At 49.8% G+C, this 20,999-nt stretch overlaps 1 protein-coding gene across 7 annotated transcripts in view; it reads right to left on the bottom strand.

Moving 5' to 3' along the window:
- Positions 1-4,635: 4,635 nt before the first annotated feature.
- The window catches only part of SLC28A1 (solute carrier family 28 member 1), a 49,622-nt gene continuing 33,258 nt past the window's right edge, over positions 4,636-20,999 (bottom strand). For 6 of the 7 annotated variants that reach the window (XM_077873368.1, XM_077873359.1, XM_077873333.1 and 3 more), the window contains 8 exons: positions 19,405-19,530; positions 12,129-12,259; positions 10,534-10,702; positions 10,220-10,417; positions 6,560-6,641; positions 5,742-5,840; positions 5,510-5,621; positions 4,636-5,260 (listed from right to left, as the gene is read on the bottom strand). In XM_077873368.1, coding sequence (XP_077729494.1) covers positions 5,188-5,260; positions 5,510-5,621; positions 5,742-5,840; positions 6,560-6,641; positions 10,220-10,417; positions 10,534-10,702; positions 12,129-12,259; positions 19,405-19,530 — 990 coding nt within the window. In that variant the 3' untranslated portion in view covers positions 4,636-5,187. The remainder of the gene's footprint in view (positions 5,261-5,509; positions 5,622-5,741; positions 5,841-6,559; positions 6,642-10,219; positions 10,418-10,533; positions 10,703-12,128; positions 12,260-19,404; positions 19,531-20,999) is intronic. The other variant, XM_077873342.1, reaches the window with a different exon arrangement.

Below are 20,999 nucleotides of genomic sequence, written 5' to 3'. Positions count from 1 at the left end.
CATTTTTCTGCTCTAGGATTCCATCCAAGACACCTGTATTTGTTTCTTGGTGCTGCCACAACAAATCACTGCCATCCTGGTAGCTTAAAACAACAGCAATGTATTCTCATGGTTCTGGAGGCCAGAAGTCCTAAATCTGTAGGGTGTGAGTACTCTGAAGGCTCCAAGGAAGAATCCTCACTGCTTCTTCTAGCTTCTGGTGGCTCAAGGTCATCCTTAGCTGGTCATCATGGTGGGGGTTGTGTCTTAGTGTGATGACCCCAATCTCCACCTGCATCTTCACAAGGACTTCTTGGTGTATTTCAAATTTCCCTCTCCTTTCTCTTATAAAGACACCAGTCATTGGATTTAGGGCCCATCCTAAATTCAGGATGATCTCCTCTTGAGATCTTTTCATTATACCTGTAAGACCCTATTTCCACTGGGGTCACATTCACAGGTTCTGGAAGTTGGGACTTGGACATATCTTTTGGTGGGGGGGGGGACATGATTTACCCACTACAATTCCACATTACACTGAGTCATCATGTCTTCTTAGGCTTCTTGGGACTGTGGCAGTTTCTCGGACTTTCCTTGCTTCTCATGACCCTGACAGCTTTGAGGATTACTGATCAGGTGTTCTGTAGACTGTTTCTCAATTTGAGTTTGATGTCTTTCTCATGGTTAGACAGGGGTTCTGGGCCTTGGGGAGAAAGACCACAGACATGAAATGTTCCCAACATGTCAAGGGCATATATTATCACCTGGATTTGTCACTGATGATGTTAACCATGATCACCTGGCTAAGGAAGCATTTACCAGGTTTCTCTAGAGCAAAGTTACTTTCTTACTCCCCTCATTTCTTTACTCTTTGGAAGCAAGTCACTAAGCATAGCCCACACTTAAGGGGTAAGAAGCCCTGCTCCACCTCTTGATGGGAGTATTTGTATAAATTATTTGAAATTCTTCTACTGTCCATGCAATTTTTCTCTTGTATGAAAGACAGGTGTCCTGGATTCCAACCAGAGTCCTGCTGCTTTTTCCCCACATCTCCTTGGAGGAGTTGACATGCAGGACAGATCATCTGAGTAGATAATTCCCTGGCAAGCTTTCATTAACAGAAAATACTAGAGGACAATGTTATTCAGAATGTGGCTCACATGTGTTCCTCGGTCTGTAATCATGTAACAGATGCTGAAAGTGGCATAGAAGCTTCATAGCAACTTGACAGAGTAATTGTATGTTTGCTGAAGCTAACAATAAAGAACCAGGGTGTGGATGTCATACGCCTTTAATTTGATGATGATTTTCCTAGTAGGTAACTTTTAGTGTTTTTTACACAAGATTAGTCCAGGATGGATTGGGTGAGATGGTCTCCAGCAGAGTGTGGGCTCTGGTGCTCCGGGCTACTCCCTTCTCACTCACATCTGCTTGCTCCCCAGATGTGAGGCAGAAGCCAGGGCCCACCACTGGCCCACTGTCCAGATCTTACACCACTGACCTCATGGTGTGACCTCTCCCTGTGGAGCATACTGTTCCTTCCTGCCCCCCCCGCCCAGCCCCCAGGCCGGACAGCCCCTCTGTGGCCCCCCAGGGATAGTATTTCCCTGTCTGCTCAGCCCCACCTGTCCCGCCTGGGAGAGGTCTGCTCTCACCATGCTCTGGGCCTCAGACCTTTCCATGACTGAAGCCCATTCAATTCCTTTTGCTGGTGGTCAGGCACACGCAGGGGGCAGCAGGAGGACAGGAGGGTTTCCAATACAAACTTCTTTTCTTTTTTTTCCCCAGTGTAGACTTCTGGTGACATCTCCAAATTAGGCCATTCATATAGTCATGTTAGCTGAAACAAGTTCATGAGGAGAGCCCCCCCACCAGGACTTAGTTTAAAATAATAAGTATATCTTACATGTTGATTGTTCTTACACTCAATACAGAAGAGCACAGATTCTACATATTTCAAGAAACCTAATGCATAAAAACAAGCAATCACAGTGCAATTTTTGATATTAATAAAAATGGCTTCTTATTCAATATGGGCTTTACTTGAAAATAAATCCTGTCATTAATCTTGTGAAGAACCCAATATTATAGTATATTCTGTTAAAATATGACAATATAAATCACAATCTGTGTAATCCTATTCTGGCATATTTTCACTTTCTAATATACTAAGAGCCAAGAAAAATGCCATTGGCCAGGCCACCTATGGACGCCCAAGAAGCTCTGCTGAAGATCTTTTCCCCTTCCCTCCTCTCAATGTCATGTTACTGGGAGCCACCTTCTGTCTCTGGTGGGGCCTCCCTTCCCAGCTAACCTCTTCTTGAAGGTAGATTCCAGTTCTTTAGCTCATCAGATTTGAGTTCACTGATATTCCCTTGTCTAGCTCAGAATCTGGCACATAGTAGGTGTTATAGAATGAACTGTATCCCCACCCCCACCCCAAATTTATGTTGAAGCCGTCACCTCCAACGTATTTGCAGATGGGGCCTCTGGGATGTAAGTAGAGTTACATTAGGTCATGAGGGTGGCATTCCCATGATGGGATTAGTGCCCTTATAAGAAGGAACACCAGAGAGCTCTCTGTTTCTCTCTCTCTGCCACATGAGGACACACTGATTGTGGCCATTTACAAGCTAGGAAGAGAGACATCACTAGAAATGGATCATGCTGGCACTCTGATCTTGAGTTTCTGGCCTCCAAAACTATGACAAAATCAATTTCTGTTGCTTAAGCCACCCAGTCTGTGGTATTTCGTTATGCAGCCCGAGCTAATACTGCAGGTGCTCCATTTATATTCCTTAACTGAATAAATAAGCAGTGCATAATCCTGGAGTGGACAGATCACAGATACAGGCCTCATTCTTGGAAAGGATCCTTCCCTATTTCAACACCCTTAATTTCCAGAGTCTTTTACAAAAACCCCACCCTTCCCAGGCCAGGGACATAAAATCAATGGCAGTTTGGGTTCTTAGTGTTTATTTCTTAGCACAGGGACAGCAAATAATTCTCTCCTGAAAAGGCACCCTGGATCACTTGGTGGTGAGCTCACCCAGCACCACACTGATGGGGATTCTGAACGCTTTTCCAGATCTAGTGTGGGGAGCTGTGATTGATTAGCAATGTCTGTCATGGCCATGGAAGGGGCAAGTACAGGTGTCTGTGCCAGTCCTGACTTAGGATCCAGTTGAGCACAGGCATCTGGCTCCAGCATCAGTGACTTCTCTGAGCAGTATATGTCTGCAATCCCACCTCAAAGGGCTCCCAATTTCTGCAGGTGCCCAATGAGGAGGAAGGAGCAGTGGGGTGGAGGGAAGGTCAATGACCAAAGAGAACTTAATCTGTGCCTGCACCCCGATCAGAGCAGAGAGCATGTGTGTGGGTCCTCAGGGTGCAGCACACACAATGGTACTGGCAGCTCTAAGAGAGCTTGCAGTTCACTTTCACCAGCATGTATTCATCACCTTTCATGGGTCCAGCCCTGTGCTGACTCTCACAAGTGGAGACAGAATCACTGGGAACCCCGTGGCCTAGGAGCTTACGATCTTCTGGGATGAGCATGCAGGAAGTCCATGGAAGGAGGGTCTCAGTCCAGGTGTGTGTGTGTGTGTGTGCTCAGGTAGCAACAGGACCCAATGGACAGGCAGGAAAGTGGCTGGGGTCTGCCACATGGAGACAGTGGTGCAGCCCACATCAGAGGGTGGCCTGTGACAGTTTGGGGGAGCTGGCACAGGGTAAGTGCTGCAGAGAGCAGGGCAAGAGCCTAGCTGTGGGGTGGGGGGTCAAGCCAAGACTCCAGTCTACAGAACGAAAGGAAAGAACTCAGGACCCGAGGAGAGCCTGTGGGGGTCCCAAGGAGCAAGGCCAGTGCCCAGGGGAACCAAACTCTATGACAGAGCAGAGTGACTGCTGACCAGCCTCAGCCCAGGGCTGGCTGCAGCTGGGAAGCCTGAGGTGACACAGGTGAGTGAGGGAGCAGCAGCTCGGTGGCCACAGGGACAGGTGCATCGCAAGTCACTCAGCCAAAGCCCCTGGGGAAGTGAGAATGAGGGAGGAGCAGCACAGGCAAAAGAGAGAGAGGGACAGGGCATGCCAGATGACAGGGACACCAGGAACAAAGGCTCAGAGGCAGGTAAAAATCAGAAGCCTGGCCCAGCAGAAGAGCAGGTGTGCGCCAGGGAGAAACAGCAGGGGGAGGAGGTCAGGGCAAGTCACCCGACCGAGTTCCTTGAATGCAGGCAGCCTAGCCAAGAGTTAAACACAGCTTGTGAAGCTGCATGACCTGGGTTCAAATCTTGCCTCTTCCTCTTCCTAGTTGTATTACTTTGGGCAAGTTACTTAACTTCTCTGGGCCTCTGATTCCTCAGCCAGGGATAATAATAGTACCTGACTTCATAAGGTTGTTGTCAAGGTTGATTAGAATGTACAAAGTACCCAGAACAGTGCCTGGCACGCAGTGCTATGTAGAGAGTCGTGAGAGTTACAGTTATGGAGTTGGATCATTAATCAGTATCTCCCAAATTGTGTTCCTCGGGGTCCTCAACTAAGAGAAGCTCCCATCAAAAAGGTTCTTATGGTGGCATAAATTTGGAAAATGTCTCCTGTAATCTCTGAATCAAGATTTGAGGAGCCCATAGTAAAACAAAAACAACCACAAAAGCAAAGCCCTTCTAAGTTTATTTAGCCCCGTGTTTTCCAAGCCTGGTGAGTCATGGAATCTTCCAAACACCTTGTGGAGACAGTGTTCCATGGGATACCAGTTTGGGAAGTGCGGTGGGCAAAGGCAGCAGGGGAACCTCCAAAGAGGGTTCCCAGGAGAACCCATCTGACCAGGGCAAGCCAGGGCAAGATTCAAGTGCCAGCAGAAGGGGGAGGCAGCTGCAAAGCCCAGGGGGAGGGACCCCATAACTGGAGGGAAGGGTGCATAGGAGAGACGCACAGTGGGGAGACAGAGAAGACCAGGGTGCTGTGGGGATGTGGAGGGGAGAGAAGAGGAGGCTGAGGTGGCCCCGAGAATTCATATTTCCAGAAGGAGCAGGAAGGGGGCAAGGATTGGGGGGCATCCCTCACTTCTCACCTGCCTGCTCACCCCATCACTCCTTTCCAACTGAGTGACTGAGGGGAGTCTAAGTCCCGTGGCTTCCCCCAGGACAGGCCTGGAGAGAGAAAGGTGGGGACGGCCCCCAGAAGGCCGAAGACGGGCTGTCCCGGCTACGCACAGATCGTGTGGTTGTAAAATCGACAGCAGATGTCCAGAGCCCCTCGGCTGACCTCTGGGTTGGTGCTGAAAGGAAGCGAAGTTGGTCTGGGCTCCCGGCCCGGCTCTGCTGGCCACTGAGGGCTGTGCAGCCCTGGGAACCTTGCTCCGGGACTCCGATCCGCCCTCCTCCCCACGTCTGGTCTCCAGCCCCGTGTCAGCCACAGCCGTAACACATCTAGCCCTTGCCTCGGAGCCAGAGGCAGCCCTGGGGCACTTAGGCCTTCCGCACCCTGTCACTGTCAGGGTCCCAGAGCCCCCCCACCCGGGCCTCACCTCTGGAAGGCCTGGCGGCAGCACTGATACACCTCAAAGCTGCTGTTACTGAGGGTCGCGTTCAGGAGGGTCCTGCAATCGGCTGCAATCCCCCGGGGCACATAGAGGATCCCTGTGCACGGAAGCCAGCGGTGGCAAGGTCCGTCCCCCCGACTCCCCACCCCCGGGAACTTCCAGAGGGGTCAGAGCCCTGGTTTCTGGCCCTGGATGGAGCTAGAAAATCAGGACTCACCTGCCACGCAGGCATTCACCAGGGACACACAGGTCCCCGTGCAGAGTGCCCGGAGCACTATTTGGGAGAAGTCGCTCTTCCGTCGGGGGGCCATGGAGGCTGCAAGAGGACAGGGTGCTGAAGGCCAGGAAGCCATCTGTCCTTCTGCCCAAACTCTGCACCCCTGGGTGCATCTGCTAACTATTCCCTTCCTCTTCTGGGCAGCGAGAGGACAGATGGTGTCCTCCTGACTGCTTACTGAGTTTGGGAGTCCTCCTTGGCCTGACCTGGGCCCCCAGGGAGTGCCCCACACCTGCCACCAGTGGAGGCAGATGTAGGAAAAGAAGGTGAGTTTGCTGTCGGGCAGACCTGGATTTAACACAGGCTCAGCCGCCAACTAGCAAGTGACTGGGGCCATCACTCCACTTCTCCAAGACTCTGTTTCTTTCTCTGTGAAATGGGATGGTTACAGCACCAGGCAGGGGGACTGGGAGGGGTGAACATGAGAGCTTGGAACTGTGCGAGGCCCTCCTCCCTAGGCCTTGTAGGGCCACCAGTCCACTGTGGGTATAGGAGCCAGCAGTCCAAGGCCTCAGGGGACAGGCCATTGCCGCACCTTCCGTCCCTCCCCAGACCCCTAAGCCAAGGTTGGCCTTCAAAGGCCACGATGCTGCCTCTGGGACACCCCCAGCAGCAGAGAAGTCCTTTGTCTGCTCAGGGACCTCCTGAGCCATCTTGCTGAGGCCTTGCCCTGGACATACTGGGGAGTGGATCCCAGAAGTTGTTCCAGAGCCACACCCCCAACTGCCCAGGATGCTGGGGAGGCCCCCAGGACTCACTCAGGCCTCCCAGCATGATCCCAATGGAACTGAAGTTGGCAAATCCACAGAGGGCAAAAGTTGTGAGGATTTCTGCTCTGACCTGAAGATAAAGAAGATGAGTGACAAAGGGGGTCATGGGCCCCCTTGCATGGGCGGGGCACCCCCACATCACCCTGGCTCCCGGGCCCTACTTTGACCCACTTCCAGTATGTCTTTGGACACACTTACTTTTGACTCCCCACTCACTCCTCCCCACCCCCCCGCCCCAGGCCTCCTACACCTGAACTAAGTCAGCTTAGCCTGCACTCCTGAGCAACAGCTTCCCTCCCATTGCCTTCAGCCCCCTGACTTTTTTTTTTTTTTTCTAGATTTTACTTATTTATTCATGAGAGACACAGAGACAGAGGCAGAGACAGAGGCAGAGGGAGAAGCAGGCTTCCTGCAGGGAGCCTGATGTGGGACTCGATCCCAGGATCCGGGGATCACCCTCTGAGCCAAGGCAGATGCTCAACGACTGAGCTACACAGGCGTCCCCAGCACCAGCCTTTCCCGGTTTGATTCATGCTTGCCCTGCCCTCTGGCATTGGCCCTACTACGCTCTGTGCCCCGGGGGCACTTGGTGAATGGCCCTTCCCAACACGGCAGATCTGAGCCTGTTCCCTTCAGGGCTCTCAGGCATAGCCTCCTGAGGATAGTGAAGAACTGGGAGCCCAGCCAGCTGGGCTCCAGGCGTGTTCCCACCTATGACCAGATTGAGCAAGTCAATAGCCTTTTTCAGTGCTAGTTTCTCCATCTGCAATGTGGGAATAACAGTATCTGTCCAAGGTCACACACTCCAGGTGGAGAACCAGGCAGAGACTAGGTACTTAAGCAAAGTAATTCCCCTTCCCTTGACAATTAAACAGTCGTTTAATTTCCCAGAAAGTGGTGTTAAGAGCCAAATGGAACAATTTGGAATTAAAAAAGTGGCTTAGGTCATACCTCACACTGTAAAAAAAAAATCAATCCTAGAGCTTTGAAGCAGATAAATACTGATATTTTAAACATCAAATAATAGAAAATATAGGAAAATAGTAATTATACTGATATGGTAGCATTATTACTCTTATTTTGGAGAGAGGCAAACAGAGGGTCAGAGAGGTTAAGTAATTGAGGAAGTTCACACACAAGAAGGTGGCTGTGTCAGAATTGGAATTCAGTTCCGTCTGACCACAAAACTCATGCTTTTCAATATTTTATCATATTGTTCCAGCAATTTAACACTTACCAGATTTCTGGAATGGAGATAACTTTCTAAGTTTAGAAATAATAGAAGAAATCACAAAGGAAATGATTTGGTGTAAAATCTGTTAAAAGAAAAATCCCCAAATACAAAGTAAAGGGGAAAAAAGACTAGGAAATCTATATGCATAAAATATAATAGAAAAAGGTTAACGTCTTTATAACATAAAGAGTTTATACAAATGGATGGAAAAATATTAAGGTTTCTGCATCCTGCTTGCTCACCTACAATCACTCTCTACATGGCAGCTCATGTAATCTTAAAACGTCAAATGTCAAATCTTTGGGAACTTTCTATGGGTCTTCAGCCTGTGCCAGTCTCTTCCACAATTACCACCTGCTCTAACTGTGCTTCTTTCAGGTCTCCAAAGAAGTGCTTTTCAACCTCAGGGCCTTTGCACCTGTCTTTTCTTTGTCTGGAATGCTCGTCCCAGCTGCACCTGGTCCCTTCTCCTCCCTCCAGGTCTTGGCCTGTCATACCTCAGGGGGCCTTTTCTGACTAGCCTGACCAAGGAAGACTCCTCTGTTTCTTCCTCTTGTTTCCTTTGTAGAACTTAATTCAAATTGTGGTTACTTTTTCTTCCTTCACTTTCTTGTGCTTTTCAGCAGGCCTAAATTTCAGGACCCCAGGGACCATGTCTGTCTACTTTGCCTTTCAATTTCTGGTGCCTAGCAGGGTGCCTAGCCGAGTGCCTGGCACCCTAGAGATCTCAAGCAATACTTGCTACTAATATTTTTAAGAATCAAGTTCTTAAAAAGGATCCTAGAGGAGCATTCCACCCATTATCTCTAGAGGAGCAACTGAGCCTAGGGGTGAGGGCAAGGAATAAGGGGGAAATCTGTGCTTTTGATCTCACACAAACTTTTTTTAAAAAACTGAAGGCTACATTCCCTTACAATTTAAAGCATAATTTAAACGAGAAGAAAAAAAATATTTCCCCTTTAAAATAGCTAGTAACCCCAGAAAGGCAAATTAAACAACAAGCTAGGGACTCCTGGGTGGCTCAGTGGTTGAGCAACTGCCTTCAGCTCAGGGCATTATCCCAGAGTCCCAGGATTGACTCCTGTGTCGGGCTCCCTGCATGGAGCCTGCTTCTCCTCCCTCTGCCTATGTCTCTGCCTCTCTCTCTGTGTATCTTGTGAATAAATGAATAAAATCTTAAAAAAAAATAAACAACGAGCTATTATTTGCCTGTGAAAGTAGCACAACTTTTTAAAAGGAGGCTGCTCAGTGCTGTTTAGTGTGTGGTGAAATCAGCGCTCACAGCACAGCCGGGGGTGATTGCAGTCCCTGCTACCCTTTGGGAAAAGTTAGTGGGATGCATGCAACCACACCAGGATGCATGCCATGTGATGCGGTCATCCCACATCTGGGAAAGCTCCCGAGGAAATGATCCGAGAGGAGGGAGAAGTTCTGTGCGCAGAGCTATTCATTTAGCAGCGTGTAAAATAGCCAAACGATGCAATTAACCCGATGAGCCCAACAGCAAGGGATTGGTTAAATATGTCAGAACTTGTACATCAAAAACAATGTTTCTGTCACTAGGTGCGGAGAAAGCTGGCTCTGATACAGGGTGGATGCCCGTGATGACAACTGGAAACTCCGTCTTAAAGAAAGAATGGGAGAAAACGCATAAAACACCTCTAGATGCTATTTTTGGATGGTGAGGGGACAGGTAATGGTTTTATTCTCAGTGATGCTATGTAGAGCTTTGATGTGTTTAGAAACATTCATTTTACAGAGCTTTTAGAGTTTTGTTTTGTTTTTTTAAGAGTGAGAGACACAGAGCATACATGCTCGCAGGGTGGGGAGGAGCCTAGGGAGACAAAGAATCCCAACCAGACTCCCCGCTGAGCCAGTAGCCCAACACAGGGCTTGATCTCACGACCCTGAGATCATGAACCAAGCAGAAACCAAGAGTCAGACCCTTAACTGATGAAGCCACCCAGGTGCCCCTAATTGTTAGAAATAGATTTTCACAGAAAAAGCCACCTCCTGAGCTGAATGCAGTATACTGGCAGTGAATGTGGTGGGGCCTCCCCATCTCGCTCCCTCGGCTCACTGGATGCTCACACGTGTCGCTCTAAGCGCAGCTGTGGCACGGATCACACTGGTTTCCAGTTAGGAGAGGCAAGGCGCCACGGCCGCCCCAAAGCCACACAGGATGGTGGCCCATCCAAAGCGAGATTGCAGGTCTCCCCAACAAACGAGGCCCTTTCCTTGCTGCTCAGCCTCCTAACAGGGCTTCGGTCTGTCTTGTCGCCCAGGGCAGTAGGACTGGGGGGCTGGGCACCACCTCGGTGTGTCCCCTGCCTATCTGGGAGCCCGGACAGCAGCCGCCAGGGGGCTCAGGAGCAGCTGCATCAAGCCCCAGGGGAAGGGACCGGGACACTCACAGAGATCCACTGCTTCTTGGGGCCGACCCACTCCTCAGCTCCAGAGAGGCGGCGCTGCTTGTACTGGGAGAGCCCCTGGTAGGCCACGAACTCGTTCAGGAACAGCTTGATTCCCAGCAGCTCAGCCACCACTGGGCAGTCCTCCCAGGCCACACCCATTAAGAAGGCCACAGGCCGCAGGGCGTAGGAGCAGATGAGCTGAGGCACAAGGCAAGGGCAGCTGCTGGGACCTAGGGCCGCCCGGGGCTCTGTGGGGTGTCCACCCACCCCACCCCACACACCCCTCAAGGGCTACAGGGGCAGCCCCGCTCTACCTGGAAACTGAGCTCCTGGACACCCACCATGGCTCCCAGCCAAGAGAGGGCCGCATTGATGAAGGCCAGCAACGCCAGGAAGGCAATCAGGTTGGCTCCGATGTTGGCCACCAGCTTCACAGAGACAGCAGCTCCACTGCTGGCTGCTTCTAGGAGGTTCTGAGCATCTCTGTTTGGGGGCCAAGAAGTACCATGATTGGCCTGTCTCCACAAACAGTGGGGCTCCTCATCCCATAGGCTCAGAGAGGACCCTTGAACAAAGTGTTTCGGAGCAGAGGGTCCTTGTTTTCTTTCTGAGACCCAGGGGGAGAAGGGGGCTGGTCCCAGCACTAGGATGAGACCTGGACTGCTGGCGCGCAGCTGTGTCCACACATAGGAGCCACCAGCCACATGTGGCTTCGGAGCACTTGAAAGGTGGCTGGATTGGATGGTGTTGAAGTATTATAAGTATAAACACTGACCAGATTTCAGAGATCGAGTACCAAAAAAAAAAAAAAAAAAAAAGAACATGAAATAGCTCGTTAATAATGTTTTATATTGATTACATGTTGAAATGATAGTTTGGACACACTGGATTAAAAATATTTTATTAAAATCAACCTGTTTCTTTTGACTTTTTAAAAGAACAATAGCAGGGGCCGCCTGGGTGGCTCAGTCGGTGAAGAGTCTGCCTTTAGCTCAAATTGTGATCCAGGGATCCCAGGTGGAGCCCACATGGGGGGGGGGGGGTCCTTGCTCAGCAGGGTGCCTGCTTCTCCCTCTGCTCCTCCCCCACCACTCCTCTCTTTCACTTTCTCAAATAAAAAATAAATAAAATCTTTAAAAACACAACTACTAGAAAATGTACAATTATGGATGTGGCTCACATTAGAGCTCTACAGGGCAGTGCTGCTGTAGGCCTCCAGGAATTTGTGAGGTTGGAGCTACTCATCACATCCCCAAGCACATTTGTCAAAAGTGGTGCCTTTTCAACATTTCTAACGCTGTAAATGCCGCACAGTGGTTGTTAAGGCTGCGAAGAAGAGGTGTTAGCAGGTGTGTGAGATCCAGGACGGTGCTGGGTCAGCGGGGGGCCTGACACCCTGGTGGTGGGAGCTCAAGGCTCAGGGAACAGGTGGCCTGGAGCCTTCTCAGGACCCTTCCCAGGGCCCACGCAACAGACTGCATCCCCAGCCAGGGTGTCCCCCCGGTCCCAGACTGGAAATTAAGATGCAGGACAGGAGTCCGAGTGTTTTGTGACTGAAGCCACAAGTGGGGCAGTGAACCAGGAGAGAGCCTGGGGCTGGATAGAGAGAAGCTGCGGGAGCCGCCTGCGGGGCTCTGCTCCTGCTTCACCATCTCCTGCTCCCTCCACGCCCCCCACGGCCTTCCCCTTCCCCACCTCTCTCCCTCCCTCCCTCCCCCTCTGCTCCGCCAGACTCTCCTGCTGCTCTCCCCCAACCTCCCCCTCCCCTTCCTCTCCCCCTCCCTACTTTCCCTCCCCCTTCCCCTCCCTCCCCCGCCCTTCTGTTTCCCCCTTCCCCCTCCCCCTTCTACTGTCCTCCTCCCCCCATCCCCCTCCTCCCCCCCCACAGGCCGCAGCCCGCGGTGCTCACCCGCAGGTCAGTTCCACCCCTTCGGGGCTCCTGAACTTGGACTCCTCTACCTCGGGGTAGACCAGCTTGGAGAGGGCCAGGGCGCAAGGGGCAGCCATGACGGAGGCGGCAATCAGGGAGGCGGCATCGATCTGCAGGGCGGGAACAGGCCTCCTTACCCTCCCCTCCCGAGCCCAGGGCAGGGGGGCCTGGGGCTCCGCCCCTGCGCGGGGTCCTCGGTACCGCGGGGCTGTGTCCCCTGACCACGGTCAGAATAACCTCTGCGGAAAGGGTCACGGGCTGTGCGCTGGGCACCTCGTGTTTCCCTCCAGCACCTTCTGTGAGCAGAGCAAGCAGTGTTCCCCCACAGGGGTGAGTGTGACCTGCCCGAAGTGAAGACAGAGAAGGAATTAGAGTCTTTGGGCTCCAAGGCCGAAGTCCTTCCTTCCCTCCTGGGCTGCCTCTGTCGCGGGTCATCTGGAGGCTGGTCCACCAGCGGCCAAAGGGTTTGTGATGGTTCCAGACAAAGCTCACAAAACAAGGGTTGGGATGGAGCCCAGACGTGGCCTAATTTGACCTCATAATATAGGAATGTCTTTCCTCTATAGGATTCCTGCCTTGAACACTTACTGTGACAGGGAGCTCACCACTTCAAGGCAGCCCATCATCCCTCTCCTGTGGTCAGAGAGCTCTTAGGAAATCTGCTGCCTAGGACAGCCATCCTCTGGCCCTGGGTCCGTCTCTGGGAGCCATGCTGTAGAAGACCCTCCCAGCAGAGGACACAGCAACCTAGGTGAGCCCCTGGAACTCTTCCTTCCTGAATTTTTTTTTTAAAGATTTTATTTATTTATTTATTTATTTATTTATTTATTTATTTATTTATTTATTTATATTTATGATAGTCACACACACACACACAGAGAGAGAGAGAGAGGCAGAGACACAGGCAGAGGGAGAAGCAGGCTCCATGCACCGGGAGCCCGACGTGGGATTCGATCCTGGGTCTCCAGGATCGCGCCCTGGGCCAAAGGCAGGCGCTAAACCGCTGTGCCACCCAGGATTTTATTTATTTTATTTGACAGAGAGAACAAGAGAGCACAAGCAAGTGGAGTAGCAGAGGGGGAGGGAAAAGCAGGCTCCCGGATGAGCGGGGAGCCAACATGGGGCTCCATCCCAGGACCCTGGGATCATGACTTGAGCCAAAGGCAGACGCTTCATGGACTGAGCCACCCAGGCGTACCCCCCCTTCCTGAATTTTTATCCTCACTGTGGCCTCAAACCCTTTGCTTCCCTGTTTTCTTCCCCAGAGATAGATAGGACATTTTCCAACACCATCTTATTTATCAAGGGGAAAAATTAGAACCAACCCAAACATTTCACAAGAGAACAGCTAAGCATTGTCACACTGTCATCCAAAATGATGATCACCAAGGCTTTGTGATAACGTGGGGGTCTATTCACAAAATTACATATAGAGCATAAACACAATGATAGGGAAGGGGGAGAAAACCCCCTCCAAAAACTATGCATGAGAAGACCAGAAAGAAACACACCAAAATGTCAACCAGTTGTCTGTCCCTGGATCATGGGACCAGGGTGATTTTCTCTTCTTTCTGCTCTTTGGTGTAATTCTAAATGTTCACAATACTATTGTCACTATTATTATAGGCAGAAAAATAAAATAGACTTTTTCCTCCCTAAAGTTTGTAACAAATCAACTATAGTTCTTTAATTTTATCTAAAAAGGGGGAAAAAAGGAGAGGAGTTAAGTTAAAGCTACATGTTCAGGCTAATAAAAGCAGAGAGCCAAAGAAGCCTGTGGAGGTGCCAGGGACTGATGATGAGGATCCAGGCCTGGGAGACCCTCTAAGGCTCTGAAACAGTGTGATGTCTGTCCTCCTTCCTGTTCTTTTCAACTTTGTTTCTTCTCAATGGGGAGTAGACACTCCTAAATATGAGTATCAGCACCAACAACCGCCTCCTGCACACCCCATCCCAGATCCTGGGTGGGAGGCTCTGCTCATTGTGGGAAGAGACTAGCCAGAGGGCTGGTGTCCTCTCTGGATGTTCTGGGCTGGGCTTTGGGACATCACTGGCCTCCTCGGGGCTGCCCAGTCCCCACATGGGACTGTGCCATACCTGGAATCTTGGGCTTTCCTCCTCTGTCAGGCAAGACCCTCCCCCTTCCTCTGCTTTGGAGGTTTGCCAACTTGAGCAGGGAATGCATCCTGCAGTTGTCACATTCCTGAGCACCATATGAGTGGGCCAGTCATGGCCATAGCCTCAGATGTTCCAGCTGGTCACTTCAGCTTGTAAGGGGCTGAGTTCTGCCCAGGCTGGCCTCCCTGGGGTGCTGGGTCAGTCCACACACACCTTCTCACTGCCAGCTACTCCTCAGGCCGTGACACCCCCGGTCCTGCTTACAGGCATACAGTCAGGAATGCCTTCTGTCCCAGTATTGGGACATTGGGCTATTGCTGCTCTACCCAAAGGTGTGCCACGTGGAGAGGGATAGAGGGTGTGAGCCCTCCATCAAAAACAATTTTACTGGGGCACCTGGGTGGCTCAGTGGTTGAGCGTCTGCCTTTGGCTCAGGTCGTGATCCTGGAATCCTGGGATGAAGTCCCACATTGTGCTCCCCTCAGGGAGCCTGCTTCTCCCTCTGCCTATGTCTCTCTGTGTGTGTCTCTCATGAATAAATAAAAAAAATAAAATCTTAAAAAAAAAAAAAAACCTTTACGGAAAAAGGAAGAAGAAATCCATACAACTACAAAGCATAAAATGGACCAGTTTCAGAAGGATGGATTTCAGATCCTAATATGTCAGAGAAAGAACTCCCACTTTTTCAACACTGTGCTCTTTCCTCTTACTGCATTTAATTCTTAAACTGCCATGAGGTGGGCAGTAATTCTGCCCATTTTACAGATGTGGAAACTAAGTAGTAGACTCTCGGGTGGCTCTGCTCAGAACCTCACAGACCCTATCCTAGGGGCCCTTGCTCTTGCCCTATTTGAATAGCATCAGTGGCTGATTCCCTCAGTGTGACCCTGCCTAGCCGGTGTTCACAGCTCCTCTCACAAGGGCCCCTGAGCCAAAGGGATGGGTAGAGAGACCAGTTTCTGGGGTTAGTGGAGAGGGCTGGGGCCTGCTTTAGAGTTTTGGGGAACTATGGTGAAAAGGCCGATGTATATGGAGATCACAGTGAAAGAATTCAGTGGAGCCCCGAGGCCTCAGAGCAGGGGAGGTCGAGACCAGTGTTATCCAATACAAATATAATGAGAACCATGTCTATGACTTTAAATTCTCTAGTAGCCAACTAAAAAAGTAAAGAGAAACAGGTGAAATTATTTTTGGTAATGCGTTTTACTTAACATATCCAAAACATTATCTTTCCACTCATGTAATCGATATAAAACTTATTAATGAAATATACCCATTTTCTTCCATACGAAGTCTCATAGCACATCTCATTTCAGACTAGATATATTTCCAGGGCTCAGTAGCCACACATGGCTAGTGGTCACTGCATTGGACAGTATAGGTCTAGAAATATCCAGCAGGAGGAGTGCAGGGCAAAGGGAGCCGGTTGAGCAACAAAGAGGAGTGTGCAAGAGGGATATTTCTGGAATTCAAGGGCTGAGGGCTGAGTCAGAGGTACAGTGAGGAGCTGCCTGAGGGAAGGAGTAAAAGGAAGGGGAGAGAGTGGGAAACCCCCCCATTGTCCCCGAGAGCCCTGGGGGTGCTGCAGTGGCAGCCAATAGCCAGGTGGGGGCAGAAGAGAGCTTCTCTGATACCAGATTAAAGGCCAGGGAGGGAAGGAGGGAAGGAAGGTCTTTAGGGTGCTTTTCACCTGGGTGGGCCATGGGGGGGGGGGGGGGGCATGGGGACTGGAGCTTTGTACCAGAGCCTGTGCATGGAGATCCGGTGGCTTCTGCACATTCTGTTGAGCTAAAGGGAAGTGGGCACCAAGGTCCTTCAAGGGAGGCCTGACTACCTGGCCTGGCTGGGCCTGGACTCTGGCGTGAGACAAGAAGGAAAGGAAGCTAAGTTGCAAGGCAAATTGTGGAATAGGGAGAGTTTGCCCAGGATTTGATTTGATATTTTATTTTATTTTATTTTTTATTTATTTTATTTTTTACTATTTTTTTTTCCTCCCAGGATTTTACTCTTAAGTAATGGTACCAAGGCTTATGCAGTGGAGTGAATACCATTCTTTAAACTGGCTGTGGAGGGGCACCTGGGTGGCTCAGTGGTTGAGTATCTGCCTTGGGCTCAGGTCATGATCCTGGGGATCCTAGGATCAAGTCCCACATTGGGGTCCCTGCAGAGAACCTGCTTCTCCCTCTGTGTATGTCCCTGCCTTTCTCTCTGTGTTTCGAATGAATGAATGAATGAATGAATGAATGAATGAATGAATAAATAAATAAATAAATAAAATCTTTTAAAAAATAAAAAAATAAACTGAGCAACCAGAGCAATGTCAAGACATGTAAAGGTGCTAAGTCCCAACAACACTATGGGACCTCTTCCCCCAACACACCACCATGAAAAAAGTTTCAGGAACAGAGTTTTGAGTTTCTGTTTTTGAAATATCAAATTCCTTCCAAAATCAATTTGGGGTGGGGGTGGAGGCTGAGGCGGGGCACCAGCCCTGATGGGCTCTCTCCATGCCTTCGTGGTACAAGTGGGAACCAGATGATCTCTAAAATTCTGGTTGGGGGAATGCCAAGTGGAGAAGACCCAGAGCAGGAGGGGCCTTTTGGAAAAGTCACACAGCATCCACTCTGCTGGGGGCTGAGCAGCTCTGTATGTATCTGCAGCTGAGCTTAGCTGTGTGACCCCTGTGCTGAAGGAAGAAGGGACTTAGGGCAGGTTGGCTCAACTCCTTGCCCACTCCTGAGAACAGAAATGAAAAAGACAGGTAGGATTTGGGACCAGAGGAGGGGACAGTGTGGGTTATTCTAGCATCACTCCCCCCTACGCACACACAGGTGCGTGCACACACACACACACACACACACACACAGAGCATCCCTCAGGAGACCCTGCAGACAGTGGAAGACAGTCCTCATTCTCCATCTGACCAAGGAGGCCCACCTCACTCTAGAGGGTGAGTGATGGTGCATGATATGGATGTTACTTAGGTTGTTGCTCTTTCTTTCCTTTTTTGTTTGTTATTGCAAATAATGTTGGAATTTAACATTTTTTGACCACTTATAAAAATATTTCTTTTTTAAACAATATTTTATTTATTTGACACAGAGAGCAAGAGCACAGGCAGGGGGAGCAGCAGGCAGAGGCAGAGGGAGAAGCAGACTCCCCACTGAGCAGGGAGCCCTAGGTGGGACTTGATCCCAGGACCCTGAGATCATGACCTGATCTGAAGGCAAACACCCAACTGACTGAGCCACCCAGGTGCCCCTGAAAATATTTCTGTATCATAATATTCCTAACTGGATCAAAGGGAAAGAGTTTTGTTTTTTTAAAGATTTTCTTTATCAACTTGAAAGAGAGAAGAGCACAACCTGGGGTGGGGGGTGGGGGGAGGGTGCAGGAGGAGGAGGAGAAGCAGGCTCCCTGCCAAGCAGGAGAACCAGTCCTGGGACCCCAGGATCACGACCTGAACCAAAGTTAGATGCTTAATTGACCGAGCCAGGGGATCCCTGGGTGGCTCAGCGGTTTGGCACCTGCCTTTGGCCCAGGGCGCAATCCTGGAGTCCTGGGATCGAGTCCCGTGTTGGGCTCCCGGCATGGAGCCTGCTTCTCCCTCCTCCTGTGTCTCTGCCTCTCTCTCTCTCTCTGTCTCATAAAAAAAATATATTTTAAAAAAATCTTTAATTGACTGAGCCACCCAGATGCCCTGGGAAACAGTATTTTATTTTTTTTATTTTTTTATTTTTTGGGGAAACAGTATTTTAAAACTGACAGACGTTCTCCCAAAAGGTGACACGCATTACACTCCTGTCAAGAGTGCCCCCATAGCCTTGCCATTTAGTGGCATATAAAATAATGCATATCTTCTAGAAGAAACAGAAGTCACTATTGTTTTAGTTTCTTTGAACTATCCGTGAGCTGGAATATCTTTTTATGATTTATGAACTATTTTCACCTGATCTCAATCATTTAAACTTATTAAAAATTGTGACTTTCACCATACAGATGTTTTTCATTTTTATTAGTAACTCTGTCAACCTTTTCCTTATACTTCTGGATTTTGTGCCATGCTCAGAATTTTGCAAGAAAAAGGCAAACTGCCTAAAAGCATTGGTAGAATTATCTCATTTTGAGTAAAAAAGCAAAAGCAAATATGTGTGTATTCAGGTACATATACTTAAATGACTACACAGAAAGATCAAGAATGATGTATTTTAAGTCAGTGGTTCTCATCTGAAGGATTGTTGTAATACAGGATATGGGCCCCATCCCCAGCATTTCGAATTCAGCCAGTTTAGGGTGGGGCCCAAGAATTTGCATTTCTAACAAGGTCCCAGTTAGAGACCTGCCATTCTAATCTTCTAATCTGGTAAAAGCAGTTCCCTTGAGAAGTGGATTTGAAGTGTTTTTTTTTCTTTTTACTTTCTTCACTTCTGCAAGAAGCAAATATTTCTTTGATAGTTAAGAAAAACAGTAAGGTCTTTAAAGATTTGCATGTGAAAGTACAAAAAAGTACAGAGGCTATTACCAGGCGCTCTGCAGGGGACACATTGGGACACATGCAGATTCATCTCTGCTTGCCACGCAGTATTGGAATTGGTGTAAGGGCTCGAGTGACACCATTGGAATTTGACCTAGAAATGCATTGCGCTCAAAAGCTGCACAAGCAATAATTTTGGAACTGAGGGCGGATTTGTACCCAGCAAAGGCGTGGGGAAGAGGAGGGTAGAAGGAGTAGGACAGAGCTTCAGGAACAGCCCAGATGAGCGACTGTGTGTGTGAGTCTTGCAGTCAGACAGATGTGGGCTCGAATCCTGGCTGGGGCATCTCACTTGTTCTCTGAGCCTCAACTTCCTCATCTGTAAAATGTGGATGCTGAGATACCAAGCAGTTTCCTGGTCCATGAGAAGTGTTCAGTAGGTGGAACACTGGGAACCCTTGCCCCCACTGGCCCACATGAGAACCCCGAAGGGTCCAGCCCACCTGGCCGGCCTTATTCTGGAGCATCACCACAGCCCAGGTTCCAGACAACCCAGGAGAGAAGACTCTAGGCTGCCTCTAGCCATGGACTATGTGGGGCTCCCACAAAGGAGGGTTATGGGTTCTTGAGGTTTTCAGCAAGCAAAGGGAGAGCTCTCCATACCCCAAAGGAGATGTAGGCACCCAGCAGACTCCCAGCAATGGTGGCGTAGCCTCCGGTCATGACAGCATGGATTTCAGAGAGCGTCATGTCTGCCAAGTAGGGCTGGATCAGCAGAGGAGCCTCAGTCTGCAAACAGGAAAGATATTAGACAACCAGAGCTGGCCAGGCCAGTGCGGGCACCAGAGTGTCCTCCCTCCCCCCAGGAGTGGGCACGTCACTGTGGGTCCTGGGGATCTCAGGGGCAGGGACAGCAAGGTGGGTTTGGGACCGTGGTCTGTACTTAGTTGGGCCTCCCTGAACCTCGGCATTCATCTGCCTCTATGGAAGGACCCCCAGCCCTTCCTGTTGGCCTGATGATGCTCCCCTGTGTCAAATACTCACTACATCCTAGCACCCCCACGAAGTACCCTGCATTCATCACTCATGACCTTCTGAGAAAGAAGTGGTCACCCCCATTTCCCAGGAGAGCAAACAGAATTAGAGAGGTTCAGAGAATCACTCTTGTTCACGCAAAGGGCCAGAAGCAGATGTAACTCTGGGCCTGAGCTTCCAGTAAAGCCATAGGTTTGCCAGAAAGGGAATGGGCATTAGGTGATGTGTTTACTCCAGGGTATCTGAGGAAGCCTGGAGCCACTCATTTATCCACTTAATAAAGTTATTGAGCACCTCCTGTGTTCCAGAATGTTCTATGGAATAGAGATGGTGGGGGTAAACAAGACAGAGCCCCTGTCCTCAAGGAGTTTTTATCCTGGGTGCTGTGGAGGACGGTGGGTTGTAGGAATAAACAGATAATCAACAGGAACCAAGTAGATAAATAGCATATCTTTGTGCTAAAAGCTATGGAGATATGTGTAGGCGAATACCTAGTGGTTGCAAGGTATTTAGAACTGAGTAACAAGCAAAGACCTTCCTAGGAGGTGACATTAGAGCTGAGACCACAGGCGCCAGCTGTTGAGTTTGGTAGCACAGCAAGGGCCCTGTGGCAGATTTGAGCTGGGCAGTTTTGAGGACCTGGGAGCAGGTCAGTATGGGGTATGGCTGGAGCTGGGGGAGGAAGGGCAGGTGGGCCAGCCAGGGTAGGGAGTGCCCTTGCCTGGGAAGGAGTGGCATGATCTGGCTTGTGGGTTTTTAAAAACTTATTTATTTATATTATAAAATCCTTTTTTATTTGACAGAGAGAGAGAGAGAGAGCCCAAGCAGGGGGAGCAGCAGAGGGAGAGAGAAGCAGACTCCCTGCTGAGCAGGGAGCCCAATGCAGGGCTTGATCCCAGGACCCTGGAATCATGACCTGAGCCAAAGGCAGATACTTAACCACTGAGGCACCCAGGTGCCCCTCTTTTGCCTCATTTTAAACATCATAAGGGATTCAAGACAATTTATCTAAGAGCACATCTGTCTTAAATGGCTTCAAAAAAAAAAAAAAAAACCCTTTGAAAGCAACACACTGGTACTATAGCCAAAAAAGATGTAAATTTTCTCCAGTTTCCAAAACTGTCCAGTGAAATACGGCATCCCTGGGGCAAGGATGTCTTTTGATGACTCCAGTGTTGGTCCCATGGGCTAGGTCCCTGGAATGGGCTTGGGAGTCTCACCCC

Source organism: Canis aureus, chromosome 2 (genome assembly GCF_053574225.1).
Source record: "Canis aureus isolate CA01 chromosome 2, VMU_Caureus_v.1.0, whole genome shotgun sequence".
In the NCBI taxonomy this organism is placed as follows: Eukaryota; Metazoa; Chordata; class Mammalia; order Carnivora; family Canidae; genus Canis; species Canis aureus.
Note: the sequence above shows the minus strand (reverse complement) of the source record. Positions and strands in the feature narration are given on the sequence as shown.